General features: G+C 42.1%; 1 protein-coding gene across 4 annotated transcripts in view; it reads right to left on the reverse strand.

The window, feature by feature from the left end:
• Window positions 1-19632, reverse strand: part of WNT7B (Wnt family member 7B) — a 119484-nt gene that overhangs the window by 27699 nt on the left and 72153 nt on the right. For all 4 annotated transcript variants that reach the window (XM_081913376.1, XM_081913375.1, XM_081913374.1 and 1 more), the window contains exon 2: window positions 9150-9376. In XM_081913376.1, the coding sequence (XP_081769502.1) occupies window positions 9150-9376 (227 nt within the window). The remainder of the gene's footprint in view (window positions 1-9149; window positions 9377-19632) is intronic.

Below are 19632 nucleotides of genomic sequence, written 5' to 3' on the forward strand. Positions count from 1 at the left end.
CAATAAAGCGAGATGAGCGCCGCAACCCCAGAGTCGGCCACGACTGGACCTAATGGTCCGGAGTCCCTTTACCTTTACCTTGGGGTTCCGTTTAGCCCCCTTATTTTCTGGTTTTGAAGTCATAAAAATAAAAATTGGCATTTGTGTGCTCACCCAAACTTGCTAGTGTTGCCCCAACCAAAGTTGCTAGGTCGAAACTACTATTCAACCCAGGCAGGAAACTGCCACTGATGCTAAGAGCAGGGAAATGATCATTGAGGCCACAACAGAATGGAAGGGCTATTATTTAAAGAGGGGGTTGCGCATTGAATGCAATCGCACCTTTAACATAACAACTGCTTAGGCTATAAAACTGATAGGTGAAGGTTCCACTACACATGAGAAAGTCTGTAGGATGTAAAAAATCTCGAGGCCTAGAGCACTTTCTTAGACTGCCTGGTGCAGATCCCCAGTATTAATGTAAAAAACCTCTGTGGTTATTTTGCTGGAAGTCTCCTTGCTGATTCCATGTGGTGCATGGGAATCATTTTTATCCAGAGAGTAATGAAAATAATAATTTGAAGTGCTTGGCCTTTAGGCCCCACCCCTTTAAAAACATTCATATTCCAAAATGCATTTAGGGTGGGGATGAGTTTATTTTTAGCTGCAAATTTGCAGTATAGCTGTCTGTCATATAAACATTTCTTGGCTTGACTGCCATAATACATGACGCAAACTAAAGTTAATGTACAGTCCTTGTATGCTTTTGTATAACAAAATCATTTATTTTTCAAAAGACTGCCCAAATGCTCATATACATAAGAACAAAAAGCATGCTATTTTACAAAATCCCTGTATTTGGGGTACATTTGTGTTGCATGGGGGGGTGTTTCTTTCAAACTTTGGAAATGCCATCCAGTGTTGTTGTTTTTTGTTAAAGAACATGTGGTTTACTAAAAAGAACGTATGTTAAGGAAGAGAGAAGAAAAGGAAGGATGCGACACATGTAACAGTGAATTTTAATTCTATGTTTAGCATTTGCCACTCGATGTAAAGAACCAGACTAGATGACCAACCCTGTCATCCATAATTGTAGGGAAGGGATTTCAGCAGCACAGGAACCACAAGCAAATGCTTGAGCATTTTGAAAAGCAAATAGAACCTGCTAAAAGGGTATGTTTTGATGTATTTAATGTACAGCAATGTTTCTGTTGTGTGTGTGTGTGTGTGTGTGTGTGTGTGTGTGTGTTTGTAAGCTCATTGCTTCTGGGACTAGTCATTTAGGCTGCATTTCTACACACTCAGTGGGACTTAACTGCAAGTAAACATGCAAAGGGCTGGGCTGTTAACTTGTTACTGTGCAAAGCACCATAAAAACTGTGGAGCTATAAATAAACAACAATAGTAGTAGTAATAAAAATAATAAGGCACTAGGCATCCAGACTTTCAGGTCTATAGATAGGCTGTGAAGAAATCAGGATTTCACTTGTTTTGCTCAGCTGGCTCTTGCAGCTTCAATTCATGTCAGAACACAGTAAAGTGCTGAAGGCAAACATTTTTCATCTTCTAGAGTTCAGAAGAGAGTTTGGCATAATTAGCTGCAAAAGGGCTGAACAAGGTATTTGAGGAAATCTGACAACTATCTGGCATGTGTCTAACTAGACTAAAGAGGAGGGTTTTGTTTTAGCTCTTATACTTCACAATAGAAACCTCACAATGTTCTTGGATCCAGGGATTTATTGAGTAAGTCATATGTCTAGACCAGCCTTCTCCACCTTGGTGACCTCCACAGATTATGATTCCCATCAACCTGAGTGACATGGGCTGATGAAAGCTGAAGCCCCAAACATCTTGAGGGCACGAGGTTGGCGAAGGCGGATTTAGGCTGTTGCCTTTCAAGGCCCTTTAAACAAAAAGCTAAATACAGAACTAAAAATGTTCTGCTGAACTTAAAATGGTAAGATATTTAACACTTGCCACTGACTCTAAAGTGCTTCAGACAGCATTCCTATGCCTACTCAGAAGTAAGCTCCATTGAGATCACTTAGACTTACTCCCCAGTAAGTTCTGAAGTGTTAGTCTAGTGGTTATTGCTTTGCTTGCTTTTGAATTTGTCAGGTATCAAACATGAAACCTTATACAGTGGTACCTCAGGTTACATATGCTTCAGGTTACACACTCCGCTAACCCAGAAATAGTGCTTCAGGTTAAGAACTTTGCTTCAGGATAAGAACAGAAATCGTGCTCCAGTGGCACAGCAGCAGCAGGAGGCCCCATTAGCTAAAGTGGTGCTTCAGGTTAAGAATAGTTTCAGGTTAAGTACGGACCTCCGAAACGAATTAAGTACTTAACCTGAAGTACCACTGTATAAATGGTCCAATGCTAAAAACCATTGCATGCCAATCAGATGCTATCAGATACTCTGTAGCATTGTATATGTCAGCTATCAATTACAGTAATAAATGAAATACTATTGCATATTCAACATCATCAAAATTTGAAATTAAATCTCATGTAATACCAAATGCAGATATCAATCTATGACAGAATATTCAGTGACGTGCCTGCCTGGATATAGTGTTTGACTATAACAAGGGACACCTGAGTTCAGACCCCCCACTTATTTATGAAATTCATTAGCTAAGCATGAACTAGTCAGAAACTCTCAACCTAATGTACACTGCTTAGTAATTTTGAGAGCACTGCCCATAAGGTACAAATGTGGCCAATTATAGATGATTTTATTTAATAATAATTAAGAAGAGAATTCCAGGTAGAATTTTTAGAATTCCATTTATTTTATCTTGGGCCTTTTCAGGGTGGGGTGAGGCTTATCTTGTAGAATCACATTAGATTTGGCGTGTTTGTATTTCTGGTACTCTCTACTTAATTCACGACACACACATATTTACCATTTGCATTTGCTTGACCAACATTTGAATCTCCACCATCCACAAGTGCACCAACTCTAGGGGGCCATTTTGTCACCACCCCCATCAATCTCTGTTGGAAAGGGGCCAGGACCCCTGAATGCTGAGGGAGCCTGGTGTGCGCCTTATGCATGCGGTGTCACACACATCACACATTGTGTGTCCCAGCTTCAATGGCCAACTCTTCCAGAGTGCTTGGCCTTCTCCAGAAGATGAGACGTCACTCAGGCATCATGCATGTGACATCACACACACACACACAATATGTGCCACCCTCCAACCAGGCACCTCTGACCATCCAATACTACTAGTTATAGCTTGAAGGAAGGAATTCTTCTTGGGGTGTCTCACAGCACAATCTGAACTAAGTCTACTCAGAAGTAAGTCCTATTGAAATCAAAGGGGAGGGGGTTACTTCCAGGTAAGCAGGGTTACAACTGTGGCCTTAAGATATGCATATAACAAACTGAGCTTCTCATTATATATCATCTTTTGCTTTCTTAGCAGTAACAATACTCTCCCTCTTTTTCTTATCTCACCAGAGCCAAGATAATCTTTAGATAGGCTTCTCTTTTCTCCATAAGAAACCTTGTTGTTGGTTTTTCCCTGCTTCCAGGCTGCCTGATGATAAAGCTGGAATTCCACAGCATGTATTGCTTTCTGCTGATTTACTGCTTCAAGGACAGCTAAACAGCAGCAGCACTTTGCAGCTCTTTCCGTCGGTGCCTCTTAGCATTGCCCCAGCTTGCTGGCTACCCGGGCCTGATGTCATGTGGCTGAAATAATTCCAACAGCCATCCTTCCTGACACACATATTTGGATAATTGGTATCTTTAGACATAGTCTGACTTAGTGGCTCTTTCAGAAGCTGAAAATAGGCTCTATTGGTAAAAGATACATGCTTACATCCCAGTTTGTATTCATTTTAATACCATGTAATGCCATTATAGTGTAAGCCGCACCCCCACCCCAGGTGTCCTTTTATTTTGCACTCTTGTTTTCCCTAACAGCATAAAGGACAGTTTGGGAAGGAGCATTTTTGTCAGGAACATGAGCTGAGGGAAAGAGTTAACTGCCTTCCCTATGCACCAGGTACCACCCTTTATCCGCAGATCTTGGGGCAGTTCACAACATAAAAATGCTGTCAGAAATCCTTGCCAGTTTACTTCAAAGCACAAGAGTAAATTGTGATCTAGCTTCTGACCTCCACTGATCTAGTTCAAACTCAATGAAGAACCTGCAAAGCAGGATGAAACCACATCACCCTTGAGCCATGAACATGTGCTTAAATGCCTTCTGCAAAGGGGAAGCCACCAGTTCTCAAGGCAATTCTCTTTCACAGTTGACCAGTTCATGTTGTTAGAAAGTTCCTTTTCATGTTTAGTGAAGAACTGCTTCCCTGCAATTTCCATTCTTTGGCTCTAGTCCTGCCCTCTGGAGCAACAGTGAAGAAACCTGTTCAACCATTTGCATGAAATGCCCACCAGGCTTTTGAAGACATTGTCATGGGCTCTCCTTAATCTTCTACTCTCTAAACATAACCAACATTTGATCTGGACAGACCTTTCCCAGTTATTGCCCAAAATTTTGAGATCCAATAATTTCCATTGTCTTCTCTGTTTCAGCCTTGCTATTGACCATCTGCTTTGACTTGACCTAAAGATGCCACAGATTGGAGAAGGGATTCTGTATGTCTAAAGCATGTGCTCTGGGGCTGAACCCTGCCTCTTCTCCTTGCAGCACAGGCACAAACATGTCTTAAGAGTTTCTCTCTCTGGTACATGAATTAGACATGTTACGTTTCCTGAGGCTCAGAACCTGATGCAAAGAGGGGCAGCACATTAGAACTCAAGGGTGGCATCTGGTGGGAGGAGAGTGCAGAGCTTGCCATCATCTGACGACTTCTCTTTAAAGCAGCATCACTGACCTCTTTTCTGCCTTCAAAATGAAAACCCTCCAAGTGTCCCAATTTTCCAGAAATAGTTTCGGAATTACAGAAGCCATCTCTGTTTCTGATTTGATCCTGGAATGTCCCTGTTTCCCTTTTTCCTTCCCTCCACTTCTCAGAGAACAATTCAAAGTGATGGAGGGATCAGATACATGCCCCCCACCCCCGCCATCCTGTCCTTTTTGGAAAGAAGAGACTTTGCTGTGTAGGTGTGGGTGCACAAATGGAGTCCTGTTTATACTGCAAAAAGGTACATGCATCAAATGAAAGGGAATAGTGAAGCTGTCATCACTATTCTGGCAGCCCTTCTTATAATTTTGAAGGAAAATGTCACCAACACTTTAAATTATTTAATTGCAATGCTTCAACAGCCAGCAATTTTTCAAGGAAATGCATGGAGTGTTTATTCCTTTATGTTAGCCTTACACTGCAATACTAAGCTTTTTTACTCAGAAGTAAGTAAGAATTCACTCAGTTTACTCTTTGGTATGTTCCTGCTCATTTTCACAGTTTCTGTTGTTGCTGCTGCTGCTTCTGCCCACCTTTCCCCCTGACTCAAGCCAGCTTACCTCTGAAAATTTATTTCATTCCATTTATCTGTGGAAGGTGTTGTACACAATCCCTTCCCTCACACATTTTCTCTTTACAACAATCCTGTGAGGTGGGTTCGGTGGAGAGGTTGCAACTGGCTCAAGGTGACAGATGTACCATACATGATGTCTCTGGGTGCAGCAAGATCAACCGCGGGAAAAGCTTCCTGGTGTAGAATAGAATGCCCTTATTTTCATCTGAGAAATGTTGGCGGGTATGAAAATATATTTATATGGCTGGTCCTTATGTGCTTCAACCTACCTCTTTCTCACCGGGGACAAATTAGACATGAAGACAAGAGATCCATGACCATCTTTCCTGCATCCTTGTGTATGAAATTCATATCAGAAGCATAGTCCTGTGTGTCACCCTCCCCGCCCCCACATACCATTTTCCCTGTGAAAAATGTCCCCCTTCTTAAAGTTCCTATTTGCTTTCATGGGAAACTTTGCATCAGGGAGCAACCTGTGTCCCTTCAAGGGCCAGGTGCAGTGATGAGAGGCTGTATGGGGGCTGCATGCTGCGGGGGCGGCAGTGAGTGGAGCCATTCTCACTCACTCATTCTCTCTCGTGGACCACCCTTCCCCATATGAACCTTCCTGGACCCTGATCTTGCCATCTGGGGCTCTTCTCTGCATGACCTCCTCTGTCGTCGCCCCTCAGGGTTCCCTGCCTTGCACCAAATCTGTCATTGTTTTGGCACACTTTTGTTTTTTGAGATGTTTGGGCAGCAACAACAATATGGCTGTATTGGTAAATCTGCTTTTAATATGTTAGTGAAATTTTATTATTGTATTTTATTTTATTTTACTTGGTGGTAAATTGCTTTAAGACTTCTTTAGTGCTTATGTCCACATCTGTTACACCCCCTTCCAGGTGTGGGTTGCCCACCTGTGCCTTACATGGATTATGACTATAATTCGCACGTTTATGCGATATTACCACCTTCACGCGATAGGCATACACAAATCAGCCTGTAACAAACATCACCCCTCCTTTCTGATGAGGTAAAGTTTAGCACTCCTCTGTACTGTGTTTAAAATTCTCTAATTTCTTCTCTTTATTATCTTCCAGATTATTTTGAGCTTCTATTCTTCATATCTCACTCCCACACCCCATACCCCCAATTACTGGAGTAAAAACAAATATATCAATATAGATTTTCCCATAATAAATATACAGATGTTTTATAATAAACATACCATCAACCTGACATTAACAGCAACCAAATAGTTAAATAACAGTGCCAATAATATGACAAAATGACAGTATGAGAAAAAATAACAAAAAAACGAATAAAAGTAATAATAAGAAGAAGAGTGTTTCACATTAACCAAAAAGCAGTCTGAATTGGTTCAGGATTTCTTTCTGACTCTAATAATTTGAACCATATCACAAGGATACTAGAAATGCTGTCTTTGCATCCTGGGTGTATTCTGTGGTGCATAGAAAAAGTTCAGAATGCTGTATTCAGTACTGAATTCAGCATCCATAAAATCTTAGCTTTTTTTTAAAAAAGCAAGTTTCTGACCTAATGGCTGTGAAGCTAGATTTGAAAGGCCAGAACTAGACATTACTTAAGTTGCCTGGAAACCACCAAAACAACAGACTCACGCCTCCATTTCTTTTCTGAAATGCATGATGTAGTGCCATCCTATTTTTCTGAGCTTAGTTCACTTTGTGGGCTGCTGATTGTGGAGACAGGGAAGGGATGAGTGTGGGGAGCAAACATGTGGCCTGAATGGTTGATGTTGTTGTGTTGTTTTTTATTGCATGCTGCTTGTGGAGGGTGTGGGAGAGGAGACCTGGACTTGCTATCCAAAATATATGAGTGATGCTTGCTATAACCTCAAAGGCAAAGGGGGCAGCACCTCATTCTCCTGTCCCAAAATTAGAAAAATATATATGAAAATAATAAAATATGCCACACACATTTACGTAAAATGGGGGGAGCACATTTGTTGAGTGCATAATTTGCATGGTTCGCAGAATTCAGATTTCCTTGATACAAAGCTTGGTTTGCCTGTATGCAGAATTTTAATTCCTTTATTGGCATTTACCAAGCTCTGACTATGGGTTCCTCAAACCTCCACATGGTCTTTGCCAGAGACTGCAGCTGGGGCTTCCTGCATGCAGCTGGTGTCCATTGCCACTAGCCATGGTCACTATGCTGCTGCCTTCCCAGATGATAAATAGACTTAAGGTAGCAGTGGCTAATGCTTTTTGACCCAGGGACTAGAGTCGACCTTGGCCAACACTCTGAGGCCCACAAGACCACACCCCCCCCACAGAGAGAGAGAGTACACCCAGGCAGACATATGTGAGCACACAGCCCCACTTCCTCAGCTGAGCTGTGGCGATTATTGCACCCTGTTCACTCAAGTAATTTGGGAGGGGGGTGGTTTGCATCCCCATCAGTGCATGGGGTTCTGCCCACCCCAACACTGTGTTGAATTTCTTTTTCTTTTCTTTTCCACTTCTGCCAAAATCTGTGGGGTCTTGGGGAAGGCAGAAAAAAATGCTTGGGGGCAGAGATTAGGCACCCAAACTAAGAGTTATCACCCCTGACTTAAAGCAGTCTGTTATCACAGGAGCAGATCAGGGTCTAACCCTTAAATTATTCAATCAGTCTTTTAATCATAAATTACTGAAAATCTGCAGATCCTACATTCCTCTGAAGGTGTTCGAGAGTCCCCTTTCCCCAGCTATTATTATTCTTGTGGTTTCTTACCCCTCTACTTAACCTTCTGCTTTGGCTTCAGACGAACCTACAATCCCAAAGCAAAACACAGCTGAAATGGCCATGTTTAGTCTGAGTTTGGTTTAAACCATAAAAAGCCACCAAGCACCACATCAATCAGAGTCAGACATTTTTGGGAGTTCCCCAGGTTCACTGAACAAGTTCACGAACTTGGTGAATATTTTGGTTAATGTAGTTCAGGGATGGAAAAAAGCCCAATTCTTACCAGAGATACAATTGACAATTGTTCACCCTGAAACTTTGAATGTGAAGACCATCATCTTCCAGCAAACACAGTCGTTTTCCATACTAGTACAATATTAGGTCCATGTTCACATGCTACCTGCATATTACCAACACACACAAAAAAGAAGAAACCCTTCCCCATAATTGGCTCCAATATGGAACCCGAAATTTGCTCTAAATTCATTTTTAAAAATGTCTGCGGCAATTCTAAGGATGCAGTCCAGTCAGTTACCAGTTCCAATTTCAAAATAAGCCCAAGAGACTTGCGGATCGCTACTAATACAGCATAGTGGAGGATGCAGGGCCAATTCACATGAATGAATATTTCTAATCTACATATGAATTGATGCCCTTTAGATGCTAAGAGGGGGGAACAGGCACTAGGACTACACAGTACTGAAGAGCTTTCTGGGGTAAAGGGAAAATGCCTCACACAATTTAAAACCAGGTTACTAAGGTTCCACGTTGCATACATGCAAGAGTTATGCCACTTGGTTTCATTAATCTGTGGCAATATATTGACATTTGACTTGGCACATTAACATGTAGAAAGAAAGAGAAAGAGAAATAAAGAGAGAGAGAGAGAGGGAGGGAGGGAGGGAGGGAGGACAGGAGAGGTTATCTGATCTATTCAGGATGGTAATTACATTTGGCATCTATTATATGCCTGTTAATATGCTTTTCCTCTTCAACATTACTTGAAGGAATCCCTTACCTACTCGAAGCTCTTGACCAAAGACTGTTTTCTCTCCCAGGGCTGAGCAGTTCCACCTGCCATATCGGAACTGGTACTGGCATTCATTGATCCCCATCTGGGCCCCTTCTCCGATCACTATGATGGCATCAGGACGGCTCTGGCAGATTGCTCGCTGCCGAGGGGCCAAGCCTGGGATTTTGTTGCAGATTATGTTTGCTCCTAAAGCCACCACAGATGACAAAGCTCTAAAGGAAAGCAGAGAAGAAGCATTAGAGCTAATGGAAGCCATTAATTCCATTTCCTTGATAGCATAGCATGCTGGACAAGGCAACTGGCTAAGAGCAAAAGGGCTGGAAGGGGGCTCCTATAATTACGCGCACTTATCCCAACCTCTTTGGTCTGGCAGTGGGGCTGGAAACCTTGCATGACTTTCGGTAATGCCTGGTTTTGCTTGGGCCAGAGTTACCACATGTGCAATCTGTCTTACAAAACGTTGGCACTTCCAGCTTCTGCCTGTGATCATACGAGGCAACGAGGAGATGTGAGAAATAGATATTTAAAATCTGATTTGGATTTTTGGAAATCTTGCTAACTGAAGGGCAGATTAAGTTTAGTGGGCACTGGCTCCGCCTCACTGCAGAATGCTTTCAAGCCAGTTCATCCCTTTCTAATTTTAAACCACAACATAAAAAGTAGGGGATGACTTTATTCAACCAACATTCACGCTCATTATTATAAACACGAGGTGATGAATGATTAATAGGAGCTTGTGAGCACAAATTTCAGAGTCAGGTTTTTCAGACCTGGAAAACGGTCTGGAACTTTTCACAGAAGTGTCTCAAACATTTAGACAGAGTAAAAGAAACATTTTCAATAACTGCAGCAGACACGCTTGCAATTTTCATTAAAGTTTTTGTCTTCTGCAGTATGCTATCCCAGTGATAAACAGTTTTGAGGCTGCAATGCCCTTAGCAAAGGGGAGCTGGCCCGGCTGGAAACAAGTTGTGCTTCAAAATGAACCAGGAGGACCAAGCTATGGCTTTAACGCCAGAGCAAGAGATTGTACTGCTTTATTTATTATTTTAAAAACTTATATACTGCTTTTCACTTATCTCAAAGCAGTTCGAAATGTACATGAAACCATTACAATAAATAACAGAACATCCATATAGTCATATAATTTCAAGAACTAAAGCAACCAGAATCAATAAAGTACTCAATAGTCAAGAAATGCTGTAGAAAACTAAAAGGCCTTTAATTGTCTGTGAAAGCCCCTCATAGTCAGTGGTCACCAGATCTCCTTAGGGAGTTCATTCCATAAAATGCAACATCTGCACTGCAATACATAGGCAGCCCCTACGAGCCTCGCAGTGGTTTCCATTCTAATATCCAGAGCTGAAGGTCAAACAGCACCACAGTGTTGGAGAGGAAGCTTGAATAGCAGGGGTGGTAGTCAACTAAGTTTTACTCAGAGTTGACCCATTGAAACTAATGGGGACCTGATGACTTCTCATCCATTACAGAGTGGTACAACAGATGTTGTTGGCTAAACTAACAAATTTGAGAGAACAGAACATCAGACAGGACAACTTTTTGTTTAGATGGAATGTCTTTATTCAACGTTATATTAGATAAGGTTTTTCACTAGATATGAGTCATGGGTACTCTCACTGGCCACAGCATCCATTAACTACATGCAGCAAATAAAAGAAGAGAAAAAGCTTGGAGCAGAGACTGAAACACAATACAATATATGCAATGCCATTTTCAAGGTTGTGCTTTAGAGCAAGGCATCTACCTTAGCCAGGTAGAAACAAGGTGTGTGATGTGAACTTGAGGGATGTCTTATGCAACCTCTAAGCTTCTTTGTGCTTTCTGAAAAGTGAAAATGGGAGCGTTTTAAGTAGTGGAGTCCTTAGCCAGTCTTGGAGCCCTTGTATATTGGTACAGTGAACTGTGCAAATGCAAGTGTTGAAATATTATAGGGAATAACCATATCTATTTTGAAGTTCCTTTTCCCAGCAGCAGTTTTAGGCATTAAAGAAATGCAAACAGAATATTAACATGCTCATTGTTACATTGGATTCAGGAATTCTTGGACCTGTTAAGGATTCAAATTGATCAGGCCTGGTCCTGGCACTCGCTGTGACCAAACAGGCCCTCCTGCAGCCAGGCTTAATTGTTTTCATGCTGTTGCTCTATTGTTGGATTTATTAATTGTGCTGCTTTTAATTTTTGTTATGTTGTATATATTATTGTACTTTGTGTATTGTTGGAAACCACTCCAGGATGGCATTGTCATGATGAAGCATTGTCTATGAATTGGAGGAGTGACTAGGTCCTCTATTTCCACAGATGCTTCCTGCTGGAGGTCCTGGCTTCCATTCTTTCACAACAGCCCATGTGACCTAATCTCTGATCACTTGATCAGCTGATGCTCATCCATTCTTGCTTCAAACCCATCTTAGGGTCCACTAGGCTCTCTTTATTATCCTTGCTACTTTCACTATAGGCGACCTAAGACATCAGGGACTGACCATACGCTTTTCAGGCAGAAGGTTGGGTCCCAAGCTCATATTCAAAATCTCTCCAGTTAAAAAGAATCTTCAGTAGCAGAAACATGCCTACCTGAGACCTCAGAGGACCAGATACTAGGCTAGACGGACTAATTATCTGTTTCAATTTTAGGCAGCTTTATTTGTCCCTCTTATACTTTTCCTCCTTCCATAGCCATACATGCTTCTGTGTAGCATCACACTTGCTGAGCCCAACAATCAGGCTGCTTCACACTGTGTATGCACATCTCTTGATGTCCCAAAGCTGAATGTGTGAACTGGCTCCACTGAGAGAATTGTCTTTATTTATATCTATGCCACCCTTCCAATAGCAGTCACTCAAAGTAGCTTACAAAAAGAATAATTTAAAAACAGAAGGAGTACATGAAGCAACATGAAATTTCCAGGGCTGGATCTACACATGGAACAGAATCAGGTGACAGAGGCTTGAGATGGGAGAACAGACTGTCCCACTCTGTACCGTGCATGGAGGGAGCAATTGCATTTTTACTGCTCCCCTACATAAGACAGACCACAAAATCCTCCCCAGAAGTCAAAGTTTAGCATCTCAGGAGTGAAGGCCATAGGTCACTCTCCTCCCTGCTATACAGGAAGGCTGTTTGTTTAGCAAAAGGGACACTTGAAAGAATATGACCTGTAGTCTGAAGTGGTGCAGACCATTCTACCAATGTTAAGTCTCTACTACCTGATTCTGCCCCATGTATAGAAGCCAGCTTACCTCCATGTTCTGCAATGGCTTATTCACATATAGAAGCCACCATTTGATGCTGCAGTCCATGAATGAATGAATTGAATGAAGGAATGCAGTGATGAATGTCCATGTATGGCTGTTGTGTAGCATCTCTCACATCTGTATCTGAAATGGAACTGACATTCCCTGAAAAGTGCTATGGTCCTGGTGATGTAGGAGGTTTATAAGGCCATCCCTGTTTCTTGACAATAATACACTGATATACTGCTTTATAGCAATTAAAGTACTTGTCATAACTGAGGAAATTTGCACAAACTAGCAGTGGCTCTTGAACCCCCCCCCCCGGGGGGGCTTCTATGATTCAGAGCTCAGGCTCTTAGCTACCTAACCAGATATAACATTTCCAGTTCTCACCTTTTTGGGTGATTTCAGTGATCAGAGGGAGAATAAATTTTGTGCTTATTTTACGGGCAATCCAATCAAATTCCAAAGCATTACAGTCCCATAGAAAGCATTATTGCAATGCCATTCTCAGTGACTAACATAATACAAAAATAATATTTGCTGATCAACTCACTGAATGCCAACAGAGTATGCTTCATGATAGCTCATGTACAAAACCACAATGGAATGCAGAGATCCAGGCAAGGCAAGGCTTGGAAGGTGCTGCTGTAGAGGAGGCAGCAGCCATTCAAAGAAGAAATTTATGTATATAGAACAGGTACCTGTGGCTTTGCGCGATAATTCCATGTCCTATTTGCTCAAAATGCAAGCTTCACATGCATCCTCACAATGCAGCATGCAAGCACCCGTCCTTAGACAATAAATGCCCTTGGCTTCCAATTGGCTTGCTCTTTAAGCCTGAGGTGGTCTGGGCTCAGGGTGCCCAAATGACCACCTGCTCCCATGCAAACCTGCCCACCTTTACAACTATTCACTGTGTTCTAACTTTAGATTCTTACAGAGCTAGAAAATATTAGACTAATATATACAAAATATAAGGCATTTGGTTCCTTTAAAAATATATAGCTGCTGTTGGGGTGGGGTCTTAGTTCTCTTTTGGCTCAGCCTTACCAATATATCCTCCAGCTTTGCTTTTATCTCACTCTTAAGTGGTTGCCATAAATGATTGCCAGCAGAAATGCTGAGTCATGAGACTGAGGTTTGGAAAATTCTATATTTATATTAAATAAATGTGCCTAACAATTTCAGGCTTCCTCTTGAGCTATTCCTTGCAGGCTTCCTCATTTTGTTTGTCACACATTCTAATGTGGTATGTTGCACATTTAGGTCTTGGCATATTGTGAGCTACATCTGCAGCTGGATTTGAGGGTGTTTTTGCTTCAGAGCAGCTGAAAAACAAATTAATGTGCTGTATTTTGGCACTGGCACCTATTTAATCTTTCCTCACAGTGCAATATCCTTTTTTATCAGAGGAAATCCTGAATGCCATGTTTTATCAAGACTTCTAGTGCCATGTGTGACCAGATTACACTGCATAAAAGCATCGGACTAAGCTATACAGCATAGCTTGGGTATCAGTAGCAATAAGTGACTCGGGAAAAGTAGAGAGCTATTTGGTTTATCATCAACTGAACTAACGACCAGTCCCTAATCTTTTTAGTGTTGTAAACAGAAGTTGACCTAAAACAAAAGTTGAAGTAACTCCAGATTTTATTAGTTACTTACTTGAATTGGAGCCAAATTCCACATTGTACGGCTCTTGATCGAATGTACCAATTCAAAATGCAACTGGGGTAACTACACCTCTGGATGCCCCCCCACACACATTACTAAAGATGTTAAGCAAAAGGTTTTAGCCTGGCTTCTCCCCATGGCAAATCACATGGAACCTTTTTTTTAAAAAAATGTGGAAATATCACAGGTTGGTTGAAGGGGTCAACAACCAGATTTCTCTCAATTTTGTGTTCCCCCACCCATCCACATTTACAAAAAGCCCAGCAATATAAGAGTGGCATTTTCCCAGGAAGGTAGACAAAATATGGTGGTCTACGGTAGAACCCACAGAGAGTTTTCCCCCTGCAACAATCTTCTCTCCCCCCTCCCTGTTATTAAGCAAGGTTCCCTTTTGGGCATGCTCTAACCATTCCCCATCTGCTGGCTTGGCTCTCCTTGTTAAAATATTGAGTTTTTATTTAGTTTGGCTAGCCAGCTCAATCTAGGGTGCTTTGAGAATTCAACTTGGTCGGATGGTGGGTTGATTTTTGCACCCGCACCCTCAGTGGGCGCCGGTTTCACCAACCCCCAGGTATGCCTCTGGATCACTCTAACCCCCCAATACATGGAGAGGAAACATGCTTTACATGCAGAAAGGCCCAGATCCCTTGGCATCTCCAGTTCAAGGGATCTGTCGGGCAGCACGGCTGAGAAAGGTCTCTATCCTGACACACCAGAGGCTGCTGGCATTTGAAGCAGGATCTGTACGTCTGCTTATATAGTCACTGAGTTTTGGTGCATTAGTATACACAATGGGCTCTTGCAGGATTACTGAGGTGCTACTTCTATCTGTCAGAAAGCGTCAATCACTGTGGGCAAAGAATGAGTACAAGGCATGTACTGAAGGAAGCTAGCCACACACATATTCCATTAACAGAAGGGGCAGTCCAGGTCAATTAGTTAACAGAGTAAAGAGAAAACCTACTCTTCAGTGGCATCTGTGTATATATATATAGACAAAGAGTGACTGATATATTTTGTGGTGGCACTGTGACACATCTGAAATAGGATCTCACTACTGGATGGTTTATTTAATTAAGAATTCCTAAGTAAATATTTCTGAGCATACATAAGTGGCCGAGCATTGGCAGAAGCTTCTCTGGCTCTAGATTTCATCTGCATATGTTTTTGTGCTTTCAATTTTGTTTTCCACTTCAGGCTTCAAGAACTCATTGTTGGCACACGCAATGATGAAATGGAAATCCAATAAGCTTGCTCCATATTGCACTGTGGTGGGGCGATCCTACTTGTGGCTCTGACTCTGAGCTGAATCTCCAGGCTCATGTGTCTTCTGCAGTGAACATCATTTCTGAGATTCATTAGAAAAAGAAATTTCTTTTCTTGAGGGTATTTACATGAGATGTAAACTAAAATGTATTCACTTCAGAAGCAATGGAAATGTAATGCCCATTCACACAACCAGCTCAGCTGGTGAATGCCACAGTTTTTAAACAGCCTCAGCAGACTTCCAGTAGCGCTAACATGGGCTTCGGCTGTAAATGCCAGAGTTGGCCCACCTATAATGCAATGAGAAGTGACCGCCTCAAGTGGCAGGATCCACAGGAGCAGCAAATCACCTGTTGCTGCTGCCTTTTCGGCAGCGAGAGCACTCCTTGGAGACCAATGCACTCCTTGGAGACCAGATCTGCCACCGCCACAGCAGCAGCCCCCCCCCCCAATCCCACCTCTAAAGCAGCCTCTCAGCAAATAAGAGGCACTGCTAGTCTCCTCCCACCCCTGGGGGGTGCCCTCTGGGGTCGCCTGGATTCTGACCCACTTGGCATGATTTAGAGCACAGACACCCCCACAATGAACTTTGATTGCCTTTTCAATTGTCAGATAAAGTTGATTTGATTCCACCACCAGTCATCCTTGTTCCCAGTGTAGACTTTCCTCCTCCCTTGTTCCTGATGGAGATCATCACTCACCCCTTCTTCTCTGGACAGGGAAGAACCATTTTGTAGTTCCAGGTTCCTATGCTGTATTTTTCTTTACAGCATTGGACTTTCCTTTCGCTTCCAGGCATATCTGCAACTGAGCGTCCTTTTGGCTTTGGCCCAACTGTTTCATCAGCTCTGAATCTACTTGTACTTGTCCTCTGCTCTTCCTCAGTAGCATGTTGAACGCCTTCCGACCTGAGGGGCTCATCTTCCAGCATCATAACTTTTATATGCTTGTTGTCTTTGTCCATGGAGTTTTCTTGGCAGGGATACTGGAGTGGCTTGCCGGTTCCTGCTCCAGGTGGATCACGTTTGGTCAAAACTCTCCACTCTGACCTGTCCATCTTGGGTGGCCCAGCATGGCATAGCTCATAGCTTCTCTGAGTTATTCAAGCCCTTTCACCACGACAAGCATAGGAGCCTACATAACACAAAACACTGTTGCTGTATGTAGGTTTTATTTTATTTTTTTTATCTTATATTTTGGAAATGTATATCCAGTTGTTGTTTTTTTCTTTAAAAAATTTTTGGGGCCCCAAGAGAGTGAGGCCCTAAGCTATAGCTTGTTTAGCTTATACATAAATCCGGCACTGCCTGCACCCACCCATATCCACCATGTGCTTTCTGGTGAGAGCCTTGGTTGACACCACCAGCAGATCCCTTTGACAGCCACAATTTCTCATTGTCTGAAGAAGTATTTCTGTTATCATTATTGTCCTATAGAGATCCTTCAAAGTGCGCCAGGGCCTGCTTGCATACATTCCTCAGGGATTATGTTCCCCTGCATAATCCGGCTAGTACTGAATACGTATAAATGCTTCCACAAACTTCACCCGCTGATTCACTTTGGGAAAACCAAAATGCCAGTAGTCTAACACTTTAAATTACAAGAATTTGATGAATCATAACAACAATATACTGTATATTATGTGTTTAATCAAAAGTGCCAAGAGCTTGCCAACCAACTTATCATTATTGCAATCCTTATCCAATACATTAGAAGGTAGGAGTATGTTTATTTCTTACTGAATTTGTCAATTGTTTGATGAATCCTTGTATATATATATTTATTGTATGTTATTTGTCTTCAAATGATACAGATCTCTGTGTGAGAAATGGTAGAATGCCTCTTTTAAAATCCTGCTTTAAAATCTGGCTCCCCATTAATTGGGAACACCTCTTTAGTTGAATAATCTAACCAATTAATTGATTAAATGTTGCAGCATAGTGTGTGTGTGTGTGTGTGTGTGTGTGTGTGTGTGTGTGTGTGTGTGTAATCAAGAGAGACCCAAAAGCTCACTATAACAGGCTTTGGGGACTGAACATGGATAGGCTGGTGAACACGCTGCTCAGGCCTCACACAGGACTCAGCTAGATTGGTAAAGGAAAAGCAGTTTAGAGGTCTTGTATCAGTCTACATCCCAATCCCAAAGATGCTTAAAATTTTACAAAGAAGGCTCAAGCAGTATGTGGACCGAGAACTCCCAAAAGAGACAGAGGAACCAGAAACCAAACTGCAAACATGCGCTGGATTATGGAGAAAGCTAGAGAGTTCCAGAAAGACATCTACTTCTGCTTCATTGACTATGCAAAAGCCTTTGACTGTGTCAACCACAGCAAACTATGGCAAGTTCTTAAGAAATGGGAGTGCCTGATCACCTCATCTGTCTCCTGAGAAATCTCTATGTGGGACAAGAAGCTACAGTTAGAACTGGATATGGAACAACTGATTGGTTGAAAATTGGTAAGGAGTACGACAAGGCTGTAATTGTCTCCCTGCTTATTTAACTTATATGCAGAATTCATCATGCAAAAGGCGGGGCTGGATGAATCCCAAACCGGAATTAAGATTGCCGGAAGAAATATCAACAACCTCAGATATGCAGATGACACAACCTTGATGGCAGAAAGTGAGGAGGAATTAAAGAACCTTTTAATGAGGGTGAAAGAGGAGAATGCTCTTGAGAGTCCCATGGACTGCAAGAAGATCAAACCTATCCATTCTGAAGGAAATCAGCCCTCAGTGCTCACTGGAAGGACAGATCCCGATACTGAGGCTCCAATACTTTGGGCACCTCATGAGTAGAGAAGACTCCCTGGAAAAGACCCTGATGTTGGGAAAGATGGAGGGCACAAGGATAAGTGGATGACAGAGGACAAGATGGTTGGACAGTGTTCTCGAAGCTACTAGCATGAGTCTGACCAAACTGCGGGAGGCAGTGGAAGACAGGAGTGCCTGGCGTGCTCTGGTCCAGGGGGTCACAAAGAGTCGGACACGACTAAACAACAACATGTGCAATGTAACATTTGGCCACCAGATGGCGCTGTGGGGTCCCGTTTTTCTCTACCTATTTTCCCTATTTAAATTTACAACGCGTTTAATTGAAATGCAGTGGTACCTTGCGTTACAAACGCTTCAGATTATATACTCCACTAACCTGGAAGAGTTACCTTGAGTTAAGAATTTTGCCCCAGGATGAGAATGGAAATTGTGTGCTGGTGGCGCAGCAGCAGCAAGAGGCCCCATTAGCGAAAGCATGCCTATAGTTAAGAACAGTTTCAGGTTAAGAACGGACCTCCGGAACGAATTAAGTTCTTAACTAGAGGTACTACTATGCTTCTTTGATGTGTCTAGATTCAGCCACAGAGATGGGGGACAATTTGGTTCAGTTCACATCTTAATGTGAATCTGACTAATTTGTACTTCTGAGAAGAATATGCAACTCAAAATCTAACTCTCCTTTGAAATGTGCACCTGTCTGAATCTTGAAAGAAAAAATACAAAAATGCATATGGAGGAAAGGCTGCATAAAAAGGCATATATTTGTGAAAAGAACATACATAAATGATTATATTAGGGAGACCGCTAGCAAAACAATGTCTATTAGGCACAATTGTGTACAAACACAAGTATATTAGGAGAATTACACTTTAAAATGCTGATGAATTTTCGTGAGCCTAATATATCAAACCGATGCAGAAATGTGGAGAACTTTATTTAAGACTAGAAAAATGAGGAAAATAGGGAAACGAACTGCCAGATTTGCCCACCCCTAATTAGCACATACAATAAAGTCATACCCTTCAACATTTCTCGAATGAAAATAGGGACATCCTATTCCACAATAATTTTACTATTTATACCCCGCCCATCTGACTGGGTTGCCCCAGCCACTCTGGGCAGCTTCCAACATATATAAAAGCATAATAAAACATTAACCATTAAAAAATTTCCCTCTACATGGCTGTCTTCAGATGTCTTCTAAAGGTTGCATAGTTACTTATCAACTTGACTTGGGGGGCGGGTTGCATAACTCCATACCCTCCAACATTTCTCCAATGAAAATAGGGACATCCTAAGGAAAAGCGGGACATTCCAGGATCAAATGAGAAACCAGGACGGCTTCTGTAAATCTGTGACTGTCCCTGCAAAATAGGGACATTGGAGGGTCTTCAAAGTCTCTAGATTGGCTGGACTGGATATAAGTACTAGGCAGCCTAGCCTTTGCCTCATTTAATAAAGCAGAAGCTTCTGCCCACAGTATTTAGGCAGTTAA

This window comes from Podarcis melisellensis (genome assembly GCF_964234715.1).
Source record: "Podarcis melisellensis genome assembly, chromosome: 5".
Classification (NCBI taxonomy): domain Eukaryota; kingdom Metazoa; phylum Chordata; class Lepidosauria; order Squamata; family Lacertidae; genus Podarcis; species Podarcis melisellensis.